This window comes from Rhipicephalus microplus, chromosome X (assembly GCF_043290135.1).
Source record: "Rhipicephalus microplus isolate Deutch F79 chromosome X, USDA_Rmic, whole genome shotgun sequence".
Classification (NCBI taxonomy): Eukaryota; Metazoa; Arthropoda; class Arachnida; order Ixodida; family Ixodidae; genus Rhipicephalus; species Rhipicephalus microplus.
In genome coordinates, this window is record NC_134710.1 from 11,134,102 (window position 1) to 11,157,334 (window position 23,233).

Genomic DNA, 23,233 nt, shown 5'->3' on the forward strand with positions numbered 1-23,233 from the left:
TATTGGCATAACATGGGAGAGGCATGCAGTGGGCGTAGTCAGGGTGATGATGATAATGTATCTACAAGCACATTATCACCTAAAATGAGTGCTTAGTAAATATAGATGTGTTCCTCGTAAAACTGGGTGAAAAATATTTTCCTCGATGCATAAAGCTTTGGGCAAGAAAGTAACAGAGCATCGCCATGAGGTGCATATGCATAGCACAGGCGCTGACTGCTGAATTTTTACAGCAAAAGCCATTATGACATCACAATATGGGTGCCATAGTTGTCAGCCGCCACTGGCGTTTGTAACCGCTATTACGCAAAAAAATGATAAAAAAAACAGCCAGCCCGCCTGTGTGGAATGTGCAGCCCAGTCACAGTTAAAAGTGGAAGAGCAGCCTTTCTAGAACCTTTAAATACTCTTGAAACAACTACTACAAGCACATTTGCGTGGTACCTACTACTCCTTTAATCATCATAATTTTTGTGTAGCGGTAAAGTGTCCATTATGCCAGTTTTCGTCATTCTTCGGAAAAGTGTGGTACCCTCTGCCTCCTTGAGAGGCATTATGTGCACATTACTGATGTTATGGCTGACACAGAATTATGCCGGAGGCTTATGTAATGGGTTGGAGCATTCAGTGAGCCACTCGTTACGTAACTATGTGTGATGCCTGGTTGTCACTTTACTGTTCTAAAATGATTTATTACACATGTTAACACAATTCTTTACCCAACATAAAGCCTGCACAGGATCAGTTTGCAATAAAATCGGCGTAGCTCAGGGGAACAGCACTTGGCTACTACACAGGAGACTCAGGTTCGATTCCCATTGTGACCTCAGTGTTTATTTCATTTTCTTACTTCACACAATGGTGGTTACCGGCACAGGCGATGGCGGCGGACAACTACAGCGCCAGAATCGACCCTTGTGATCTCATCGTAGCTTTCGCTGTAAAAAGCCTTATTTTATGCTGCAGTTCCTTTCGCACTCATGCCAGTGTTTTTTTTTTTTTGCTGAGTATACGATTTTTCTGCCTTTATGTGCTTTGTTTGTGTCCTTTTACCCTTCTTGCTTGGGCCCCTGTTTGGGCTTGCAGTATTTTATAAATAAATAAATAAATAAAAACTAAATATAAAATATCGAGGATGGAATGAGGTTCGAAACTGGGTGCCCTCCGTGGCACTGACGCACTTGATATGCACACCCCCTCCTAGGGGGGTATGCACGTCAAGTCAGTCAGTGCATACCCTCTATAGGGGGGTCGCACTGAAGAAATTTCTGGAGAAAATGGCAGCTGGAGCAGCCAGCTGGGCGCTCTAGACAAGTCTGATTCCATTTGTACGTGCATCGGCATGCAAGATGTGTTCTGGGGGTCTCTAGTCATCCAAGGCGCTGTACGGGTATAAAACACCACACGTGCAGCAAGTTTTTGTGAGCGCAGTGGCGCAAACCTTCGAAATGGCAACCCCACCAATAGCGCTCCTCGCGGATGACCTCAAGCCTTATTATTTGGTACAAAAATACAATTTGATGGTATTCATTGCTAAGAGCTTAAGTAAAACTAAAAAATTATATCTTTTGAACCCGATAGCTCGTAACTGAAAAGAGAGCTGGCTAAAGGGACAATGATCACACTAGCTGCCGAAGCGATTCTTGTGCAGTGAGTAATCTAAACGCAAAACAGAGGTATATTTATCTCTAGATACTATAGCAGAAGTTATTAGCACAGAAATTTTACGAGCAGTCTCATCATACCTCTAGATAGCACCCCCCAGCGACTACGCCCTTCAAGCGACACAGCTTCCCCCCCCCCTCTCCACCAAAAACGAAGTAATGAATGCGATGCTGCGATGTTCAGTTTTTTTTAACCGTCAGCTATTGACACTGAAAATCCTGGAGCGAACGTGTAGGCGTAGCCGCTTTACAATGGGTATTCCGACACCAAAGCCGTGAGCATTGAGCCCACTGCTGAGAGCTGCACGCATCGAAAACGAATTGCGCCTTTTCCGACAAAGAGGCATGCTTTTATAAATAAGAAATTTTTTACAAAAGCACGCGACATTTTTGAATTCGGGCCGAAGCCTTCACGAGTTCGAAAGGGCAGAGACTTTTACCGTAACAGCGGTTATGAATGCGAATGTGCTCGTGGAAAGAATTACGAAAAAGCACTTCTGAATGAAGATACATGCATAAGGTATGTTAAAGAAAGAAGTGTCAATGCCTTCCCATCGAAGTGTTCTTCGGTTAACGTGAAGCATGGAAAACTAAATCGTGATGTCCAGAGGTAGACGTGACAGATATTCTGGCGGCACATAGGTAGCTATTTGTGAAAATTGTTTTTATTACCTGCTGCGCAACTCTTCAAACGAGCTATTAGCAGCGTTTCTGGAAAGGACCACGTCCGCAGATGAATTGCCGCCACAGTTTCACGCCACTGATTGGACCAGACGTCACTAGCCCCTGCAGAGAGCGCGTTTTGCCGTTAAGCAGACTTGCACAACTCTAGTTGCGTCGGCACTAAACATAGCATCGTAGCTTACGTAGGACGCATGCGGGACAGCTTTTTATTCAGCAGAATAATTCTAGGTACGTGATTGTGACTTTGGTGGCCCAGAGAATAAGGTGCCCCTTTTTTTAACGCTCCGTTGCGCCTATGCCAATGATAGACTCTCTCAAATCCGACTTAGGCGTGGTTTCCGTTGATATTATCAGGACGGCGCAGTAAATCTGATTTGGCACAGTTGACGCAGCAGTGGAATCGCTGCAAGTTCTGATTCCCAGTGAATTTACGCTTATACCAAGCAATATTATTGTGATATTATATGCTGCATTGTAAAGCCTGTGTACAGGATGGGTCTGTTTGTAAAGCATAAAAATAATTTCCACTGCCTTTCCAAGCAGAGGAAGTGATTTTAACACTATGTATTTACAAGCAGACGCGTGGCTGTATAACGTTAGACTTTGGAGTATTGCGGACACGCAGCGCCACCTGTCAATGCAGTTTTGAGTAGTGCAAAGCCCAACTCCCTTGTACAGTTAGCCGCGCAATGCAATTATAGCGCTCGAAACAACAATTGAGCTAAATATTAGGTGTGTTTGCGCTTTGAGCACTTAGAAAAAAGAGCTACGAGTTTCTCTCTACTAGTCAAACGTGTCTCTGAACCGCCGTGAAGTGCTTGCTGGTTCACTCGCCAGAAAAACGGCAAAAGCAAGAGCAGATACAACAGCTTCACGCTCTACAAAAAAAAAAAAACCCTTTCGACACTACTGTTGTGTTGCGAATGGCCCTGGACATGAAGGACTACACTTTTACTAATTTCCGCAGCTTTGGTGAAGCAGAATGCCAAGAGTGCTGGATGCGGGCCGTTGCGTGCGTATTGGGTAAGCGTCCTCCACAGCCGTTCACATGAAAAAGTGTGATGATGTAGACCTCCTGTTATTCTTTCAGTTGCCTTTACGGAGAACCGTAGTGATTTTGTTTGTTAATCGTGCAGCAGTAGACAGGTGACGCACGCTATAAACATTGCATATGCTGCGACCACGATGAATTTGAAGTTGTCGCCACCACACACCATTACGCACATAAAACTTTGAAGGGCCTAAGTTTCGGCTTTAACTAGAAAATGCGAACACGTCATACAGGCGAGTCGCAAATTGATTGCGACTACAATCAGCTTTTTCTTGTCGTTGGTCTCCGCGACTGCCGGAGCTCAGTTTGAAGCTCGGCTCGAAGCAGGCCTCTGTTTTGCCTTTCGTTGTACACTGAGAAAGTGGACACGCATGCATCTTTATTGGCAATATATACAAACTGATGATAATCGTCAAGAGAATATTCTAGCATGCGTAATAAAAGAGTACAATAGACAGGAAGCCAGAGGTCGATGGAGAATGCAACTGCAAAGGCGAACATCGCCAGGGCTATTCATTCCGAATAAAGCAAGCTTCGTACCACTGATTGTAAGATAGATTGCTTGTGTAGGCACTTCATTGCTTTGGCATCATGTGTATGCCCAATTTTAACGCATTTAGACATTACAGAACCCAGGTCGGAGTGCTTGCCTCAGACTCGGTGTCATGCAATGCTCACTTGCACTTCGATTTCCTGTTGCAGTATGCCAAAATAACCAAAACATCTTTCACACTGTACCCACAGTTCATTTTGATGAACTTCACACGTTTCTCAAACGAGGTTCGATTGAAGCAAGGAGCTTGCGAGGTCCTTGATATTCAGGAAATCATGCCTCAAGACCAACAAAAAAGAAGGGGTTACGCACGTTCGCTTGCGGGTGGCTCGTGCGTCGATGGTGGCGGCGTTTTTCGCATCGCCACCTGGGCAGAGTCCGACGTCTACGGTAGCACACTTGCTTGCCACGCAAACATCGCAAGTTTGTTGCTCATTTGGACTCCCAAATATTTCATTATTTGCATCTTTCTTGATTTCTCGGTCAAGGACAACATGATTATTTTTTGCTTACAACCAACGACTTTGGTATTTCTCCGAAATGAGCTCTGAACATATCACGTTAAAAAGAAACCCGTCCTTTACCCGTGCTGACGAACGATGGGAGCAGCGTTTTTCGCAGCGCCGCCTGGGCAGAGTTTGACGTCTATAATAGAGTACTTGCTTGCCACGCAAACGTCCCAAGTTGGTTGCTCATTTTTATTCGCAAATATTTTATTATTTGCATCTTTCTGCATTTTTCGGCCAGGGACAACATGATTATTTTTCGCTTACAGCCAACGATGCCAGTATTTCTCTGAAACAAGCTCTAAAGATTTCACGTAAAAAAAGAAGGCAGCGTCTCCTGCGCCATGCGGTGCAGCAGCCAGCCTCACACAGAAGAGCTCTTTTTGCATGTAAGTGACGTCACTTTAAAAATTATTGCTTAAAGCTATTTGACTCTATAAATTATTATTGTATAATTCATTAAACCTACAAAAATATTACTAAGCAGGTGTTTCATGGGTCAATTATCTTATATTTGTTGATTAAGCACATATCACAAGTATTTTATATACAGGGGTGCCATGGGTGCTGCGGCTGGAAAGGTAAACAGTGGTAGATATTGCAGCTGCGATGTGTGGTGGTGGTAACAACCTTATTGAAAACTCCGGCGAATTCGTGGCCTGGGCCTAGGCCACCCCCAAGGAGGACTGGAGACCCTGTGCTATCACTGCCTCAAGGGATTGCTGAATGCCATGTTGATTTTGGAAATTGAAGCTAGCCGCGACTGGCTCGCCCATGCCATCTCCTGACGCCGACAAGAGCTCTCAACAAGTGGTGCCCCAAGTGGTGTTTCGACAAGTGGTGCCCCGTACTCTAGCTTGTGTGACCATCTTTCATATCTTCTCCTTACTTCTGGATGTCACTGTCCCTGCGCCACGCTCTCTACTTTCCCCTCTCTCTATATACCTTTTAATCCTATCCCTTTCATCCCTCCTTAACAGTAGCTCCCTTGTGAGCTACTGTTGAGGTGTCCTCCCCCTGAGAAACAGTTACAGGGCTCACTTTTACATTCTTTTTATTTAAGAATCACATCGGAAATTGTAGCCATTCACAGCGCCGCAGCTTCATCCGAGTGTGTGCACCATAAATTTTCTCAGTGTGAAGTACGATTATTGTTGTTGGATGTACTGCATTTTCTAGATTGCAATGCCAAGCGTCGTGTTGTCGAAGGTGAAAGTGTTCTTGCTACCAAGTTTGGCTTGTCACGAAGGGCAAGGTCGAGGATGAAATAAATGTTTTTGCACAGTTCACGTGTGACTGTCCGGACGCGCATGCATGAAACCCCAGTGCGTCTGCGAAGTGTTCTTACAAAGCCTGTAATCTCCAAAGGCCAAACCTACTGCATTGCAGGCTGTTTTGATAAGTGCGAACACGTACGCCCATTCTCATCCGGTAATACGTAAATGCTCCCGTGCTGTCACTGGCGGTGCATGTTATTCAGCGAGGCAGACAAGCTGTTTTGTAGTTACAAGGGCTAACACAGTCGGCACTTGCTCTAGGGCGTCGTTTATCTAGTGCTGATCACCTAGAGAAATACGGTGGCACGTCAGTATTTTGAAGCGGCCTGCCGGTTACTTCGTCAGGTGACGGTACGCTGCTGGATATCATAAAGTTTCCGGTTGTATATTCGGCGTGGCGATGTTGCAGTGCGCCTTTCTGTTATCAAAACTTTGATAAACCCTGGCAACAATCCTGACGCGTGTGCCGGAGAAACCGATACAGCCAGCTGCATTTGAATTTTTTGTGTTCTTTTGCGTCTGACCGATCAACAACATTATTTCGCAATATACTTTATCATAAATATCGCCAATTCTGCGGTGGACATCAAACATGCAATTTCAAAGGGCCTATGGACAGGACCACCAGCAACAAGTCAGGCTGACAAGAGGCCGATGAGGAGGCGCAAATGTCGAAACAATACCTATGCGAACAAATAAAGGAAAAGAAAAACAATGGGGCTCGAACCATTCACCTCACCTGTCCTTTACTTGCCGCTCTAGCTAACCATGCCAAAGCTGCCGATTTGTTTGGAAGGTATAACTAGCCAATTTTGCATTGCTATAACGCAGGACGTACCTTAAAAACTTACCAGTTTAACGTTTGGCAGAACTTTAACTGCTGCTATCGTTACACCTAGATGTAACGTTAGACACTCCGACTATTCAAACAAAGCGCCTAACCTTAAAAATGCATGAGGTCACTTCAGTGCGGCGCAGTAGCAGTTTTTGTGTGGAGGTGACTGGTGCACCACGCGGCGCAGCAATCACTGCCTAAAAAGAACGGTGTGGCTAGGGTTACGTCCAGACGTAACTATAGCCACCGCAATCGTCACGTCCAGACGTACCTATAGCCAATGGTAGCGCTACGTCCAGATATAACTTTAGCCACTGCTCATGGCCACTGCTTGCGTTATGTGCACGGTCCCACGGTGACGTTTGCATCTGCTACGGTAACGTTTGGCACTGCCGCTCGCCGAATTAGGCGGTCATAAACACAAATTCACCAATTTACCCGAAATCACATGTGTGTTGAAAGCTGCGCCGTTTATTGCGCTGGACTTTTTCGCGTATCAGCAGCTCTGTTGAGACAGACCAGCTGACGAACTTTTGGAAGACGTTGTCGGTACCACACTACTGTATCGGGTGCTGCCTTTTGGTTAGCTTCTTTAAAGCGGTCAACAAGGGGAGCAATCATGATGGAACCCTGCTCACACCGCGGTTAGTGGTAAACAGCGGCTCTCCAACTGGATGCAAGTACGGTTTGCGTGCCCGTGCTGAAGTATTAAACAATCACTAAGATTACGCCCATACGGTAACAGTAGTTACAGCTGTCCCGCGTCGCGACATGCTGATATCTCGTCGCCCGAAAACCTCATCAACTTAATTTTAAAGGTGCAGCCCGCGCCAATGTAGTATCCATAGGTGTTCTGTGGAAGTCTCTCTAAACATTGGCCCACGCGGCCTACTTGTAGCGCACTGCCAGTTGTAGCAGCCTGTAGCCGCGACATTAGGTACAGGTGACAGCAGCAATTTCGGAAGAATTTATCGTGATTTTATATACATTATCGTGAATAATTGTTGGTCCATCATGTAGTTTGAATTATTTCAGAACCTCTCATTTATTTTGCACTGATATTGAGCATTGATAGCCTGTTTTAGGCCTCTATTGACCACAGCACGATCGCGTCACATCAGACAGTGGATGGACGATACGTACGCTTGAAAAATACATTAATATAGATTACGGTTATTTTTGAGCGACAAAAAGACATCCATCTGACTCAATATATATATATATATATATATGTATGTATGTATGTATGTATGCATGTATGTATGTGTGTGTGTGTGCGTGTGTGTGTGTGTTTAGGGGTGTAATGATAAAAACATGAAAAAAATCACCTCAGAACACAAAACGAATTCTCACTGAGGCCATGGAGTTTTCTGTGGGAAACTCTACGACTCATAGAGTCAATACACAGACTCTACAGGAAAAGCTTCCAATAGCGCTCATGCTGGGATAATCTCGCGGTGCGCTTTCGCCGCTAACACTCACTATTTTGCTACAGCACAACTGTACGGCACTGTAGCAACGCGGTTTTGCGTGTCTGCCGCGGCCACGAAGGCCATCTTCTTTGAATATATATATATATATATATATATGAAATAGACGATCAGAGTTTCTTCCGGCTACCGTAAAAAAAGTTATAAACTTCAAGAATAGTGCAGTATAGGAAACAAAACAATGAAATATTTATTTAATCGTAACAGTTTCAGCTGGTGGACCAGCCTTCTATATATATATATATATATATATATATATATATATATATATATATATATATATATATATATATATATATATATATATATATATATATATATATATATATATATATATATATATATAAGGGAAAGAAGTTTATACCTAAGGGCTCGTTTTTCCGTGTTTTGACACAATATTAATGAGATCTAACAGACAGTACATTATATATATATATATATATATATATATATATATATATATATATATAAGCGACGCCCGTGGAACAATAATGACCAATAATGCCGCCCTGTTTAAAAAAATACTTGCACAAAAAAATGAATAAAATATTTTAGTAGGGCTTGCACCAACGACTGCACTGTTCTGCGCGTGCTGCATTAGCTCGCCACGCCACGGCTGCCGGTTTGTTTGGTGGGTTTAACAAGCCGGTTTTGCATTGTTGTCACGCTAAACGTAACTCTACCTCTTACTTTTACGTCTGGACGTAACTCTAACGGCTTCTATCATTACGTCTAGACGTAACGCTAGTCACTCCGTAAAACGAAACCGGTCCTTTAACCGTGCGAACGGCTTCATACGCCAGTTCTTACTTCATTAATGAGATTACAGTCGATAGGGTTGCGTACATCGATGATTCTTGAGGCTTGCTGACGTTCTTTGTGTCAAAAAAAAAAGAAATAAAGAAAGAAAGAAAGAAAGAAAAACTCACAGTTCGGAGCACTATTTTTTAGGAGCAGCACTTCCACCACTGGCCTCAGAGACGCCAACTACTACAGCGGAATCATGCGGAATAACGCAACCCACCGGAATTACGCGGCAAGCAGCGGACTTGAGAGTCGACTGCACCTTGAGGAGCCAAGCTCACCTGTCACGAATATAGCGTTCGCCCAGCCAACGTGCACCGACCGCACCGCACCAACATCGCCAGGACATGAACGAAAAGACTTCGCACGATCCGGGGTGAAGCATTGAAACTTGTCAAAGCCGTAGTAGCGGTACACCACGGCTGTGTTACAATTCTTAGACATCATGTAGACAGTCTACGCAGACTGCTTAGAAGTTAGAAGACAGCACCACAGAACACACAGCACCGAGCACATGCTGTCCGAAAATTGGAACACGCACACACCTAATGATGCTGATACTGATGACCTCCGATGGATGGCGCTCACCCACAGAGGGAGGACGTGAAAGCTGGCGACTAAATATAACTTGACCGCGGCAAATAAGCAAAGGGGGCCAGTTAAAAAGCAAGTGAGGGAAACAGAGACGCTCATGTGGAAAGAGAGGATGGAAAAGAAGGGATCGCTGGGAATCTACAAGGCAAGCAAACAAGAGATCCGGAAAGAGAACATTTATGACAACAATAAAGGTAGTGCGTTGCTCTTTGAGGCGCGGGCTGGCTGCTTGAGAACTCTAACTTACAGGAGCAAATATTCGTCACAGGATGAGACATGTGTTGGATGTGGCATAAATAAAGAAACAATCGACCACATAGTCATGGAATGCCAAAAGATTCAGCCGGATAGAAATGGGGGGAAGGTCACACTTCCTGAAGCGCTGGGCTTCGCGGTTGATGGAAGCATTAACTGGTCAGCAGTAGGTATTACTAAGCAGCGACTGGAGTATTGGTGGAGGAAAAGCAGAGAAGTCGATAAAATAACATCCCAGCCAAGAGTAGCGGCTGGGCAAAATTAAGAAGACATCCGAGTTGAGGGACAAAATTTAAACTCGAACTATTAAGGTAGGCTAGATGGCGCAAGCCGTCACCCCGATTCAAAGGGGAGGCCTTTAATCATCATCATCATCAACATCAGATGGACAAAGGGAGATAGACATTACCGCAGATGAACATCTGCGGTAATGAGGGACATAGGTTAGATTTTAGATTCAGTAAGGAAAAATCAGCAGTCATGATTTTCAATCACAACGAAGGTAGTGAGCTTAGAACACAGGAGGTCACGCTAGAGATAACAGATAAATACAAATATCTGGGCGTATGAATAAGCAATGGGACCGAGTATCTGAGGGAACACGAAATATACGTGACGACTAAAGGTAACAGGATTGCAGCAGTCATGAAAAATAGGGCACTGTGGAATTAAAATAGGTATGATGTTGTGAGAGGAATATGGAAAGGGGTCATGGTTCCTGGGCTGACGTTCGGCAATGCGGTCTTGTGCATGAGATCAGAAGTTCAAGCAAGATTAGAAATTAAGCAACGTGGAATAGTTAGGCTTGCTTTAGGAGCTCACGGGAATACACCAAATCAGGGAGTACAAGGTGATATGGGATGGACATCATTTGAGTGCAAGTAAGCTAGCAGCAAGATAAAATTTGAGAAGCGATTGAGAGAAATGGGGGAAGAGCGTTGGGCTAGGAAGGTTTTCAGCTACTTGTACATGAAGAATGTCGATACAAAATGAAGGAAGCGAACCAGGAAGTTGACTGGTAAATACTTAGAAAACAGCAGGTGGCCAAACCAAAAAGAACTATCAGTTAAGAAGAAAGTGAAGGAAACGGAGACTGACATGTGGAGAATGGGCATGATCAAGAAGTCCGCACTAGAGATCTATCGAAATTTTAAGCAGGAAATTGCCAAGGAAAAGATCTATGATAATACTCGGGGTAGTCCTCTACTGTTTGAGGCCAGGACGGGATCGATCGATATGTGGGGTTTAACGTCCCAAAACCACTCTATGATTATGAGAGACGCCGTAGTGGAGGGCTCCGGAAATTTAGACCACCTGGGGTTCTTTAACGTGCACCCAAATCTGAGCACACGGGCCTACAACATTTCCGCCTCCATCGGAAATGCAGCCGCCGCAGCCGGGATTCGAACCCGCGCCCTGCGGGTCAGCAGCCGAGTACCTTAGCCACTAGACTACCGCGGCGGGACAGGCCAGGACGGGAGTACTGCGAACCAAGACATATCGGGCCAAATACGAAGGGGTAGACACAGTATGCAGTGCGTGTGGAGAAGAAGAATAAACTGCCGAACACTTGATAATGTTCTGTAAATGGCTTCACCCTGTAGTTCAGGATGATGGCGCAGAGTTTTTCAAAGCACTGGGGTTTAGGAACCGGGAGGGCAAAATAGACTTTAAGCGGGTAGAATTACCTAGAAGAAGGTTATTTGATTGGTGACAAAAGTCAAGGCAAGTCAAGGCACGAGGAAAAAGTAAACCCTTCACTGCAAAGTACCAGTTCCCAACTTCGCTATTTAAAGCAAAAAAAAAAACAACACGGATAAATCTAGGGGTAAGTTCACTAAGTATTAAGGTTAGGTGGCGTTAGCCGCCGCCCGATCTAAAGGGTACAGCCACATTCATCCGGATGGTCCAAGAACCGGGCGGCGGTTTACTTAAATGAAACTAAAATGAAATTAAAGCCAATCTGAAAAATTAATTTAGCGATAATACTACCAATGAACAAAAATGTTTGCTGAGCAAGTGGTCAAACCATATCTTGTTTTTGACAGACATCGCTACGAATTATATTCTAAAGATCTGAAAAGGTGGGGATTCACTGGCACGGTAATCTTTTAGTTGCGTTGACGTAATCAAACACAGTGGAGCATATATCCCTGTGGCAGTAACCAAATGAAGTGCCGCCAAGTCAGAAAAGTACTGGTAGATTTACTTGTATTCCTAGTTTTTGTAATGGGGCTACTAAATATTTTTTTTCCTTATAAGAGTAACAATGACAGAAAAAAAAGAAATGCTCGATTGTTTCAATTTCGTTGCAAAAAATGCACAGCGGTGACGCCTTGAGTCGAGCTTTGTTAAGGTAATAATTTAGTTGTGGAACTGCACAATGCAAACTGGTATAAGTGACTTCTAACTGGCGAGATACACACCACTGTTTATGCCCCGCCGCGGTGGTCTAGTGGCTAAGGTACTCGGCTGCTGACCCGCAGGGCGCGGGTTCGAATCCCGGCTGCGGCGGCTGCATTTCCGATGGAGGCGAAAATGTTGTAGGCCCGTGTGCTCAGATTTGGGTGCACGTTAAACAACCCCAGGTGGTCTAAATTTCCGGAGCCCTCCACTACGGCGTCTCTCATAATCATATAGTGGTTTTGGGACGTTAAACCCCACATATCAATCAATCAATCAATCAACACCACTGTTTATTTCAGCAATACCTCAAATGCTCGAAATCTCTAAACTTATCCAAATTATCTATTCCCCGTTGCAGACAAGCATTTCGGAACCTTAGTGCTGTCACGTAAGCCGTATTTGGCAAAACTGGGATGGTGGGCCCACTCAAGGATACTGCTGCCATAGAGTTTCCCAATAGGGAACTCTGGCGCTAGTGTCTACAGAAGCTGCAATGCACGGCGCTTCAGCGAGCATGGGAATGATGGTTGATGACTTATTTGCGACGACACTAAATGTCGAAGTGAAATCTGTTGAGCGAATTCATAGAATTGGACGCAGACAAGCAAACAAATCGCGACCGGTTGTCCTAAAGTTCATTGACTACCGCGAAAAAATAAGTGTTGTAAGAAATTGCCACAAGCTTAAAGGCCAGAACGTTTCAGTTAGTGAATATTTTTCTACTGCTACTAGGATACTGCGCAAGCAGTTGTGGGATAGTGCTGCGAAAGAGAGAAGCGAGGGAAAGAAAGTGAAACTCACATATGACAAGGTAAACATCGACGGCACTCTGTTTCGATGGGATAGCAGCCTAAACAAGAGGGTTCCTATTCTTACAGATAAGACGTCTTCTGCTTCTGACGTTCAGAGCACGAGTAGGCTTAGGCGCAATCGGTTAACTAGTAGAGGCTGCAGGAAAAGTATCCGTTGCCTAAATATCAGTGCTCGTAGCATTCTTAACAAGTTAGCTGATTTGGAAAGTATTATATTATGGCACACAATCCGCACATCATAATTGTAACCGAAACCTGGCTCCTTCAAGACGTCAGTGACCACGAGTTAATACCAAAGGGCATTAGAATCTACCATAATGATCATCACGGTAGGGGAGGCGGAGTCGCTATTTTTCTCAAAGAATCGCTGCAGGCGTCCAGATTAGCGAATGTGCCGGGCATTGAAAGTGTTGCGCTTATACTATTCCTTGAAGAATGCAACCTGATTGTTGTGGGTATATACCGCCCTCCAAATTGTGATAGTTCCTTTGCTGAAAACCTTAACGAGTTCTTGTGTTTGAACACTATTCGATTCGGCAACCTGTTACTCGCGGGTGATTTCAACTTACCAGCAATTAATTGGTCAGACTATTTCCCAGAAGCTCTTACTGTCGCGTCTCAACCATTCGTTGACCTCGTTATCTTGCACAACTTAACCCAATTAGTTAAATCCCCTACACGCACTCAACAAACAGCGGAGTCTATTTTGGATCTTTTTCTTGTTTCTAATGAGCTTTTAAGGACGAGTCCAAGAATAGATATTTTTGAAGGAATATCTGATCACAAGATGGTATCCTTAACTTTAGAAATGCAGTTTTCTTCGAAACTTCAAATAAAAAAAGTATAATCCCATTGTTTACCCATGCTAGTGACGTCGACGTACTCGATTTACTTGGTAGTTCGTTCTCCGACTTCAGCACTCTGTACGAAAAAACTGATGGCTCCGTCGAACAAATGTAGCGTTTATTTAAGGAACTGGTTTTTCGATGCATTGCGCAGTTCGTGCCAAAAAAAAAAACAAAACAAAAGATTGTGCGCAGCTGTAACCCTTGGTTGACGAGGGACCTCGTTCGAATGGGGCGTAAGCTTAAAAAGGCGGGAACCAGGCACAAACGTCTTCCAACAAGCGCTAACGCTGAAAAGATTACTCGAGCTACGCACTATGCTAGGAAATGGTATCAAAAAAGCAAAGTGCACTTCCAAAACGTCACACTGAAAAACTTTCTTCTCTCATCCCCTGATAAGTTCTGGTGGCACTTGTCACCGCAAAAAAAAAGTCTCTGCCGCGTCTGTCCGCCGGTGACACAGTACTCGACGGCAAGCTTGAAATAGCTCAAGTATATACTTAACACATATTTCTGTTCTGTGTTCACTCACTTCGCGTATCGAAGAAATAAAAACTTCGCGTATCGAAGAAATACTGCCGATTAATGACATATTCATTAGTGAGAAGGGGGTCTTGACGTTGCTTCTTAAATTAGACACAAAGAAATCTCCTGGTATTGATGAAATACCAAACGCTTTCCTTGTGCGATATGCTGAATGGTGCGCGAAGTATTTAACTCTGCTAAATCGCAAATCACTGATTCGATTGATATGTGGGGTTGAACGTCCCAAAACCACTATATGATTATGAGAGATGCCGTAGTGGAGGGCTCCGGAAATTCAGACCACCTGGGGTTCTTTAACGTGCACCCAAATCTGAGCACACGGGCCTACAACATTTCCGCCTCCATCGGAAATGCAGCCGCCGCAGCCGGAATTCGAACCCGCGCCCTGTGGGTCAGCAGCCGATACCCTAGCCACTAGACCACCGCGGCGGGGCGCAAATCACTGATTCGTGCGGAACTTCCAGATGACTGGAGATTCGCCAAAATTACCTCCATACCTAAATCAGGCGACCAATCTTCACCTTCTTCATACAGGCCTATATCAATTTTATGTACTTCTGTGAAGCTGCTTGAACATATCATATTTAGGCACATATTTTCCTTTGTTGAGAGCAATAATTTGATCGACCATCGGCAACATAGATTTCGTAGAGGGATGTCAACCGTAAGCCAGCTAGTCTTAACAATACATGACCTCGCTTTAGCATTAGACAGACATAATCAGGTAGATATAATATTTCTTGACTTCGAAAAAGCCTTTGACCGGGTATCCCATTCCAAGCTGATACTAAAACTGAAGCCCATTCTCAAAATTGATCGCCTTTTGGCCTGGATTGCTGCGTACCTCTCGTCAAGGCGGCAATGTGTAGTCATTGATGGCACAGCTTCTCCTTCAGCTCCGGTGGCATCTGGTGTTCCGCAGGGCTCTGTTCTCGGGCCTCTATTTTATCTGATATATATTAATGATATTGTTCAGAGCATAGACATCCGAATTCGGCTATTCGCAGACGACTGCGTAATATATCAGGAAGCATCTAGCCTTAATGATCAGGTCCTGCTAAATCAAGCATTAAGTGCAAATGCAAACTGGAGTTGTACATGGCAGATGACAGTACTAGTAATAAAAACAGTAATAGTAAAAAATGGTACCAATGACCATAACTCGCAAGAATAAACCACTTGAATTTACCTACTTCATCAATAATCTACCTTTAAGCTTAGTGCAAAGCTATAAGTATTTAGGAGTAATGATAACCTCCGATTTGCGCTGGAATGAACATGTAACGTTTATTGCTAAAAAAGCCTACAGACAACTGGGATATCTTCGGCGCACGCTGGGTCACTCAACAACGGAAATAAAACTATTAGCCTACAGGACGTTTATTAGGCCCATATTGGAGTATGCATGTGGCGGCCAGGGATCCCTGGACAGCCTATAATAAACTAAAGCTGGAAAGTATCCAAAGAAAATCTGTTAGGTTCATTTATAACAGTTATAGAACATCCCCGTCCCACCTTCTACAGAAAGCAGGACTAGAGAAACTTGAAACAAGGCGCTGCTGACAGATTAAAGTTATTTTATTTGTTCTATCACAAAATGCTACGAGCTGATTCATCCGCATTCACAAAACCTGCCATCAGCCGCTTTACTCGGTCTCTTCACGCAAAAAAGGTGGCCGAGCTGAAGTGCAAAACAAACACTTTTACGTACTTTTACTTTCCTCGGACACTCGTCGAGTGGAACGCCTTATCTTCTCATGCGGTAGAACGTTCCAACATTGATTCTTTTCTGCAGGCGATCAGAAATGAAGTTCTTTAACCGCCACTATGCTCGAAGCGTCATGTAAAGTCATGTCCTCACTTGCATCCGCTTTCAGTTTGCTGTGTTCGAATAAATGGTGAAACTTTCTTTTTTCTTTTTTCTTTTGACTTTTTGTGCTATGTAAGTACAATATCAGTACATGCAATGCTTTCTGCTATGTAAATACTTAATGTGAGCACCTTGTGCTATGCGAGTACTAACGGCCGTGCAATTGGTTCCCTTTCGTTGCTTTTGCATATTTTGCCAATGCCGTTGATTTCCAGAATACTAAGTCATGTATTTCTTTTTTGTTTGTGCAGTTCTATTCAATACTTCGAGCTTGTTCTGTGTTGTGTATTTATGCCCCACTCCTGCCTAAGGCCTCCATATGAGGCCGGCAGTATGCAATAAATAAATAAACAAATAAATAAATAAATAAATAAATAAATAATAAATAAACGGCTAGTACACACATTTGTCTAAACTTCGTACTTCTGGCCTGCTTTTGGCTCCGTGTGTGTTCGTGTGGCTTGGAGTTGTTTTACCACCAAACAAATATTAGCAAATGTTCAGCGGTTGTGCTTCACCATCTCATTCTTATAAACTTACCTTTCCAAATTGGTTCATAAAGTTCAAAAAGGTTGAATCTGTCTTTCAAAAAAAAAAAACCGAAACACAGCAATAAACGAAGCCGCAAGTACGATTCGCCGCCCGCAAGTACGAAGACTAGGCAAATGTGTGTTCTACCCATCATTCCCATGGTCACCATACCCATGGTCGCTGAACGATCGCAGCGCGAGAGTGCCCTCTAGTTAATTTTGAGAAACTCTATGGCTGCTGCTAAAGGGTCCGCCATTTCGTTCAAATATAATCCGCGGTGGCCCGGTACCTATAGTAAATGCAGTTTGTTTACGTTTTTCGGTACTAAATGCCGAAACGTATTCATCAGCTCTGCATTTGCTGCCCCAGAGAGTGCATTACATACTAATAACGAATCTGTAATGATAACTGCTGATGATTCGCTTGAGGGCAATTTGCGTAGGGCAAGCACACACCTTTTCTTCCTCCGTGGGAACATGGATGGACGGATGGATGGATGGATGGATGGATGGATGGATGAATGGATGGATGGAAGTGGCTGTACCCTTTAGATCGGGCGGCGGCAACGCCACCTAACCGTAATACTTAGTGAACTAACCACTAGATTTATCCATGTTTTTTTTTTCTTTAAATAGCGAAGTTGAGAACTGGTACTTTGCAGTGAAGGGTTTAATTTTTCTTCGTGCCTCGACTTTTGTCACCAATCAAATAACCTTCTTCTAGGTAATTCTACCCGCTTAAAGTCTCCCTTCCTGTCCCTAAACCCCAGTGCTTTGAAAAACTCTGCGTCATCATCCTCAACAATAGAGTGAAGCCCTTTACAGAACATTATTAAGTGTTCGGCACTTTCCTCTTTCTCTCCACACGCACTGCATACCGTGTCTACCCCTTCGTATTTGGCCCGATATGTCTTGGTTCGCAATACTCCCGTCCTGGCCTCAAACAGTTGAGAACTACCCCGAGTATTATCAGATATCCTTTCCTTGGCAATTTCCTGCTTAAAAGTTCGATAGATCTCTAGTGCAGACTTCTTAATCATGCCAATTCTCCACATGTCAGTCTCCGTTTCCTTCACTTTCTACTTAACCGATAGTTCTTTTTGGTTTGGCCACCTGCTGTTTTCTAAGTATTTACCAGTCAATTTCCTGGTTCACTTCCTCCATTTCGTATCGACATTCTTCATGTACAAGTAGCTGAAAACTTTCCTAGCCCAACGCTCCTCCCCCATTTCTCTCAATCGCTTCTCAAATTTTATCTTGCTGCTAGCTTCCCTGCCCTGAAAAGATGTCCATCCCATATCACTTTGTACTCCCTGATTTGGTGTATTCCTGTGAGCTCCTAAAGCAAGCCTACCTATTTCACGTTGCTTAATTTCTAATCTTGCTTGAACATCTGATCTCATACACAAGACCGCATTGCCGAACGTCTGCCCAGGAACCATGACCCCTTTCAATATTCCTCTCACAACATCATACCTGTTGTAATTCCCCAGTGCCCTTTTTCATCACTGCTGCATTCCTGTTACCTCTAGTCGTCACGTATATTTCGTGTTCCCTTAGGTACTCGGTCCCATTGCTTATCCACACGCCCACATCTATGTATTTATCTGTTATCTCTAGCGTGACTTCCTGTGTCCTAAGCTCACGACCTTCATTATCATTAAAAATAATGACTGCCGATTTTTCCTTACTGAACCTGATATCTAACTATAGCTCCTTCATTACCGCAGATGTCCATCAATCTCTGCAAATCTTCCCTGTTGTCGGCCATTAGCACTATATCAACAGCGTACATTAACGCTGGTAGTGCCTGATCAATGAGTTTTTCTAGTTTGACGAAATAGAGGTTGAAGCCAAGTTCACTTCCCTCTAATTTGGCCTCTAATTCTTGTAGGTACATCATGAATAACAAGGGTGACAGAGGAAACCCCTGTCTAAGCCCCCGTTTCACCTCTGTGAGCTTGGATACCTGTTTTTTTTTCACTTTATAACTACCTTGTTACCTTTATAGATATCCTTTAAAAGATTAGTGACTACATCTTCCACGCCTAGTGTGTCCAGTATTCCCCACAATTCCTCTTGAACCACGCTATCGTATGCTTCCTTGATATCCAAAAAATCGTAGCCACAGGCGCCTGAGTTCCTTTTATGCTATTTCTATGCACTGCGTTAATGAGAACAAATTATCTTCCAACCTCCTGTGTTTAAGAAACCCCATTCTTCCTAGCTCCTGTGTTCCGAAACACGTGACCGCCGCTGCTGCGACCTGGTGAGAATAGCCGGAATGCTATATCAACGCCTCCTCCATTTCTAGAGGAGGCGTTGGCTATATTCACCCAGTAAAAATAACGATGGCATGCTAATAACCATAGAGTTTCCCAAAATAACTAAAGGGCACTCTAGCGCTGCGATCGTTCAGCGACCATGGTAATGATGGGTAGTACACACATTTGCCTAGTCTTCGTACTTGCGGGTGGCGAATCGTACTTGCGGCTTTGTTTATTACTGGTTACGGTTTTGTCTTGAAAGAAAGAACAAACCCTTTTGAACTTAGGGACTGGATTCGAAATAATAAGCTTAAAAAATAAGGTTTTGAAGTGCAAACGGTGAACATTTGCTAATATTTGTTTCATGCTCCGAGCCACACGAACACACACGGAGCTAGAAGCAGGCCAGAAGTACAAAAATTAGACAAATGTGTGTACTACCCAGGGTAGGGTGGCTAGAAATCAGAATGGCGAGGTGTGATGAGCGGGGCGGTTTTCGCTTGTCGGAGAGGGTCACTCGGCGTGCCGACGCCGCAAGGGGCGCTGATGGCAGCGGCGCGGGTAGGGAGCGGCGCACTTCCCTGTGATTGTTGCAGGTGCACTGGTATTTTCTTGTACTTGTACTACAAAATTCTTGTACTGCCAAGTCGTGCTTGTCTCCAAAAATACATAAAGGTATAAGACTGTATATGGTGTGCAATAGAGATTGTTCCTTATGTAATTTTGTCCACAGGGATTCACTGCTGCTTATGGGTTTAATACTAAACTCCTCAGCTGTCTCATTGCCCAAGTTAAAGACCTGGACGAAATAAAAAGGCATGGAGGCATAGCAGTGGACAAGATGAAGCTCTCTGCGCATCTGGACATGAAGTCGTCCACCTATATTGAAGATTTCGTAGACCTTGGCAAGTTCACCGATGCCTCTGAAAGACAGAAAGAGGCTGACCAGGGACAGGTCATAATGTTCCAGCCATTTGTGGGGAAATGGACCCGGACCATCGATAACAATTTCTAGCAATGCCGAAGCACATTTGTCAAAACATCTTGTAATGTTCTGTTTCTCTTCAGGTGTATTTTCGTAGAGCGGGAACGTGAAAGCCAGGCTACTGACAAAAATTTTAATGGAGGCAACGATTATAAGCGAGCAAGTCGGCCTCTACTTGGATTACATTTGCTGTGACGGTGCACCCTGGAACAGATCCATGTGAAAAATCCTTGGAATACGCGCCACCCTAAATGACATTCAACGCAGAGTCGTTCATCCGTGCGACAAACACAGATTTTTGTACTTTATTTCGGATTTCTCTCACCTGATGAAATGTGTGAGAAACACAATGATGAAGCACGGCTTCAACACCCACAACGGATGGGTAGGCTTGCTCTGATAATTCTGTGGAATTTGTATACGTGATACGTACTGCTCACCGCTGATCTTAATGCTTAACAGTTCCTGATGCAACGTGCAAATTTTACAGGCTCACTGGGAGCATGTGTCAGCCATGTGGAAGCTTGACAACAGTGCCATCACCTTGAAAGTGGCACCAAAGCTGACTCGATCGCATATATTCCCAAATAGATTCGAGAAAATGCGAGTGAAATTGACATTTCATGTTTTCAGTCCGCAAGTTACTCGATGTATGGATTTCTAGAAAAATCAAATGGAGGCTCGATACGCAAATGTTGGGCTAACAAGACTCGTCATTGGTCTCATGGCGGAATTGATCGAGGTTATGACGTCCAGATTCCCAGCTGAAGCTTTACGGTAAAAGTGAAATATTTGCCCTGTCAATAATTTGGCCAGGCATCAACTTTTCTACACTTCATCCACTTTGTATCAGACTTCATAGCCGAAAGGAAGCTGTGCTAGACCAAGCACTCAAGTTCCTTGATTTCTGGGAAGCTCATACAAAAGGGCTTGGCTTTCTAAGCAAAAGTACCGCGGTGGGATTGCGTGTGACCTTGCAAAGTACGAAGCACCTCCTGAAGTACCTGACTGAGGAAGTTCATTTCAAATACATTATGACTGCTCGCCTAAGCCAAGACTGCCCTGAGCGTTGTTTTGGAATTGTGCGGCAGGCAGGCGGTGTCAATGATCACCCCACCCCTGCACAGTTTGTTGTCATCATGAGGTATATAAATATCAATTTTCACACGTAATGTTGCCTGTCGTATAAACATGTTACATATCTCACTACATTTGACGGCTACTATGGGTAAGTTATGCATTGTTTATTTATAGATGTCTAAGCTTCTGTAGCCTGGTGAAGAGTCCCAAGGGCGGCAAAGTGGCTGACGGAGTGGTGGAGTCTCTTTTGTCCGTAGAAGAAATGATGCACGAAACGGAAGATGGCGAAGAAGACAACGAAAGACTTCTATCTGATGCTGTAGAAGTGTCGATAGATCATGCATCGTACACTGCTGAGCGAAGTGACTCCCACCTTGTACAATATGTCGCAGGTTACGTTGCGAGAAAGAGCAATAATCGTGATGAGTGCAAGAACGCCTGTCTTGTCCCGAGAGAAAATGTGCCAGGAAATCTCCCAGCCCAGGCAAGCGAGCTGTGGGATCTCGGCAGACTTTTGTATCCGCCGAATTCTCTTTATACCCTCATCCTGAACCTTGAGGACAAAATCACTCTTTTCTTGAGCTCAGCACGTCTTCACGCCAAGTCAGCCATAGAGGTGCTGAAGGGGATTGGCGAGACACAACAAATTGGTTGCCCAAAGCATGGTGCTTTCTTGACCAAAAGTGTGGCGCGATTTTATTGCCTCACTCGTGTCCACTTTTTTTGAAAGGCATGAACCAAAAAGAAGACGAAAAGAAAGGGCAGAGAGTTAAGCAACGCGTACTCTAGTGGCAGAGCATGAATACCTTGGCATGCATGAAAATAAAGTTATGTTTTTGTTAAAAAAGTGTCTCCTCTATTTCTGCTGGTGGGGACAATTCTCGAGTCACACGCTTCGCGGCATACGTAAGTTTTAGCGCTCTTATAGAGTTACTCGTCTAAGTTAATGAGCAATTGTAGGCTGCTAAAACTTCTACGTTCGGGAACCGATAATTGAATGCCAAGTGAGAATTTAAGCTGCGACTCGCACAAGATTATGGGTTCGCGGCAGAACAGCAAAACGAGGCTCTTGTACCGAAGTTTCTGCTCGTGGATGAAGAAACTTAACATGATTGATTGATTTGTGGGGTTTAACGTCCCAAAACCACCATATGATTATGAGAGACGCCGTAGTGGAGGGCTCCGGAAATTTTGACCAACTGGGGTTTTTTAACGTGCACCCATATCTGAGCACACGGGCCTCGACATTTCCGCCTCCATCGGAAATGCAGCCGCCGCAGCCGAGATTTGAACCCGCGACCTGCGGGTCAGCAGCCGAGTACCTTAGCCACTAGACCACCGCGGCGGGGCGAAGAAGAAACTTAACATGCTCTAAGTAATATGAAGCCTTCCAGTAATTGCAACGTCTCGTAACACCCCTGCAGTTCCGCCGTGAGTAACCGAAATATTACGAAATCCACAAAAGTTGGTGTCGGGTCTCGCTTATATGCCTTTTCGAGAATTGTTTTCAGAGGCGAGAAAATATAGAGATACTTAAGCCACGTAAGACATTACGTGGCTTAAGCTCCATGTATTGTCGTACATTGGCTCAATAAAAAAGGTTTTCACCCAAAATAAGTGACCGCCATATAGCGTGAGAGCAGGCCCGTGGCAAGAAATTTTTTCGGGGGGGGGGGGCACTTGCTAAAAACTAGGGGAGAATGGGCCCTTGCTTCCCCCCCCCCCCCCCCCGGCTACGAGCCTTTGTCTAACTGCGAGAGAGATTTCTGCGGAGAGTAGCGCGCGCTCATTCGTATGCCGCCTGCGCAAGGGTACCCGCGCCTCTGCGTGCAGCGCTCCAAGCGGCATCGGCGCGCTTTGGGGACCGGTTTCAACGGCCGCTTTTCACACCTCTTCATTCTAGCCACCCTACCCAGGGTAGAAGGTCATGGTATGGTGGCTAGAATTGGGAGGTGACGCCAACGGGAGCTCGGAGCCGCTCCTTCGTTTCGAGCAGCGCGGCGGTGGCGCTGTCGGCGGAATGGTGATGCTAGTTACGCGCGCGCGCCTTGAGCGCGCGGACCTTTCAAAGATGCTGTTGCTGAAGCATGATTCAGATAAATTGGCGATTCAGATAACTCACTGTGACGATGGCTGATAGAACGCCATTTCAAGCATTAAAAGAAATTGGCTGCCGCTG

General features: G+C 44.5%; 1 protein-coding gene across 5 annotated transcripts in view; it reads right to left on the minus strand.

Annotated features, from left to right (window-relative positions):
- Nucleotides 1–23,233, minus strand: part of LOC119175657 (RCC1 domain-containing protein 1) — a 161,529-nt gene that overhangs the window by 120,800 nt on the left and 17,496 nt on the right. The window contains exons 1-2 of one of the 5 annotated variants that reach the window (XM_075881818.1): nucleotides 9,146–9,416; nucleotides 2,337–2,450 (exon numbers count right to left, since the gene is read on the minus strand). The exons of 1 other annotated variant lie outside the window; for it this stretch is intronic. In XM_075881818.1, coding sequence (XP_075737933.1) covers nucleotides 2,337–2,450; nucleotides 9,146–9,311 — 280 coding nt within the window. In that variant the 5' untranslated portion in view covers nucleotides 9,312–9,416. Of the gene's footprint in view, nucleotides 1–2,336; nucleotides 2,451–9,145; nucleotides 9,417–23,233 lie in introns of those variants that run through there. 3 more of the 5 variants (XM_075881815.1, XM_037426584.2, XM_075881817.1) reach the window with 3 other exon arrangements.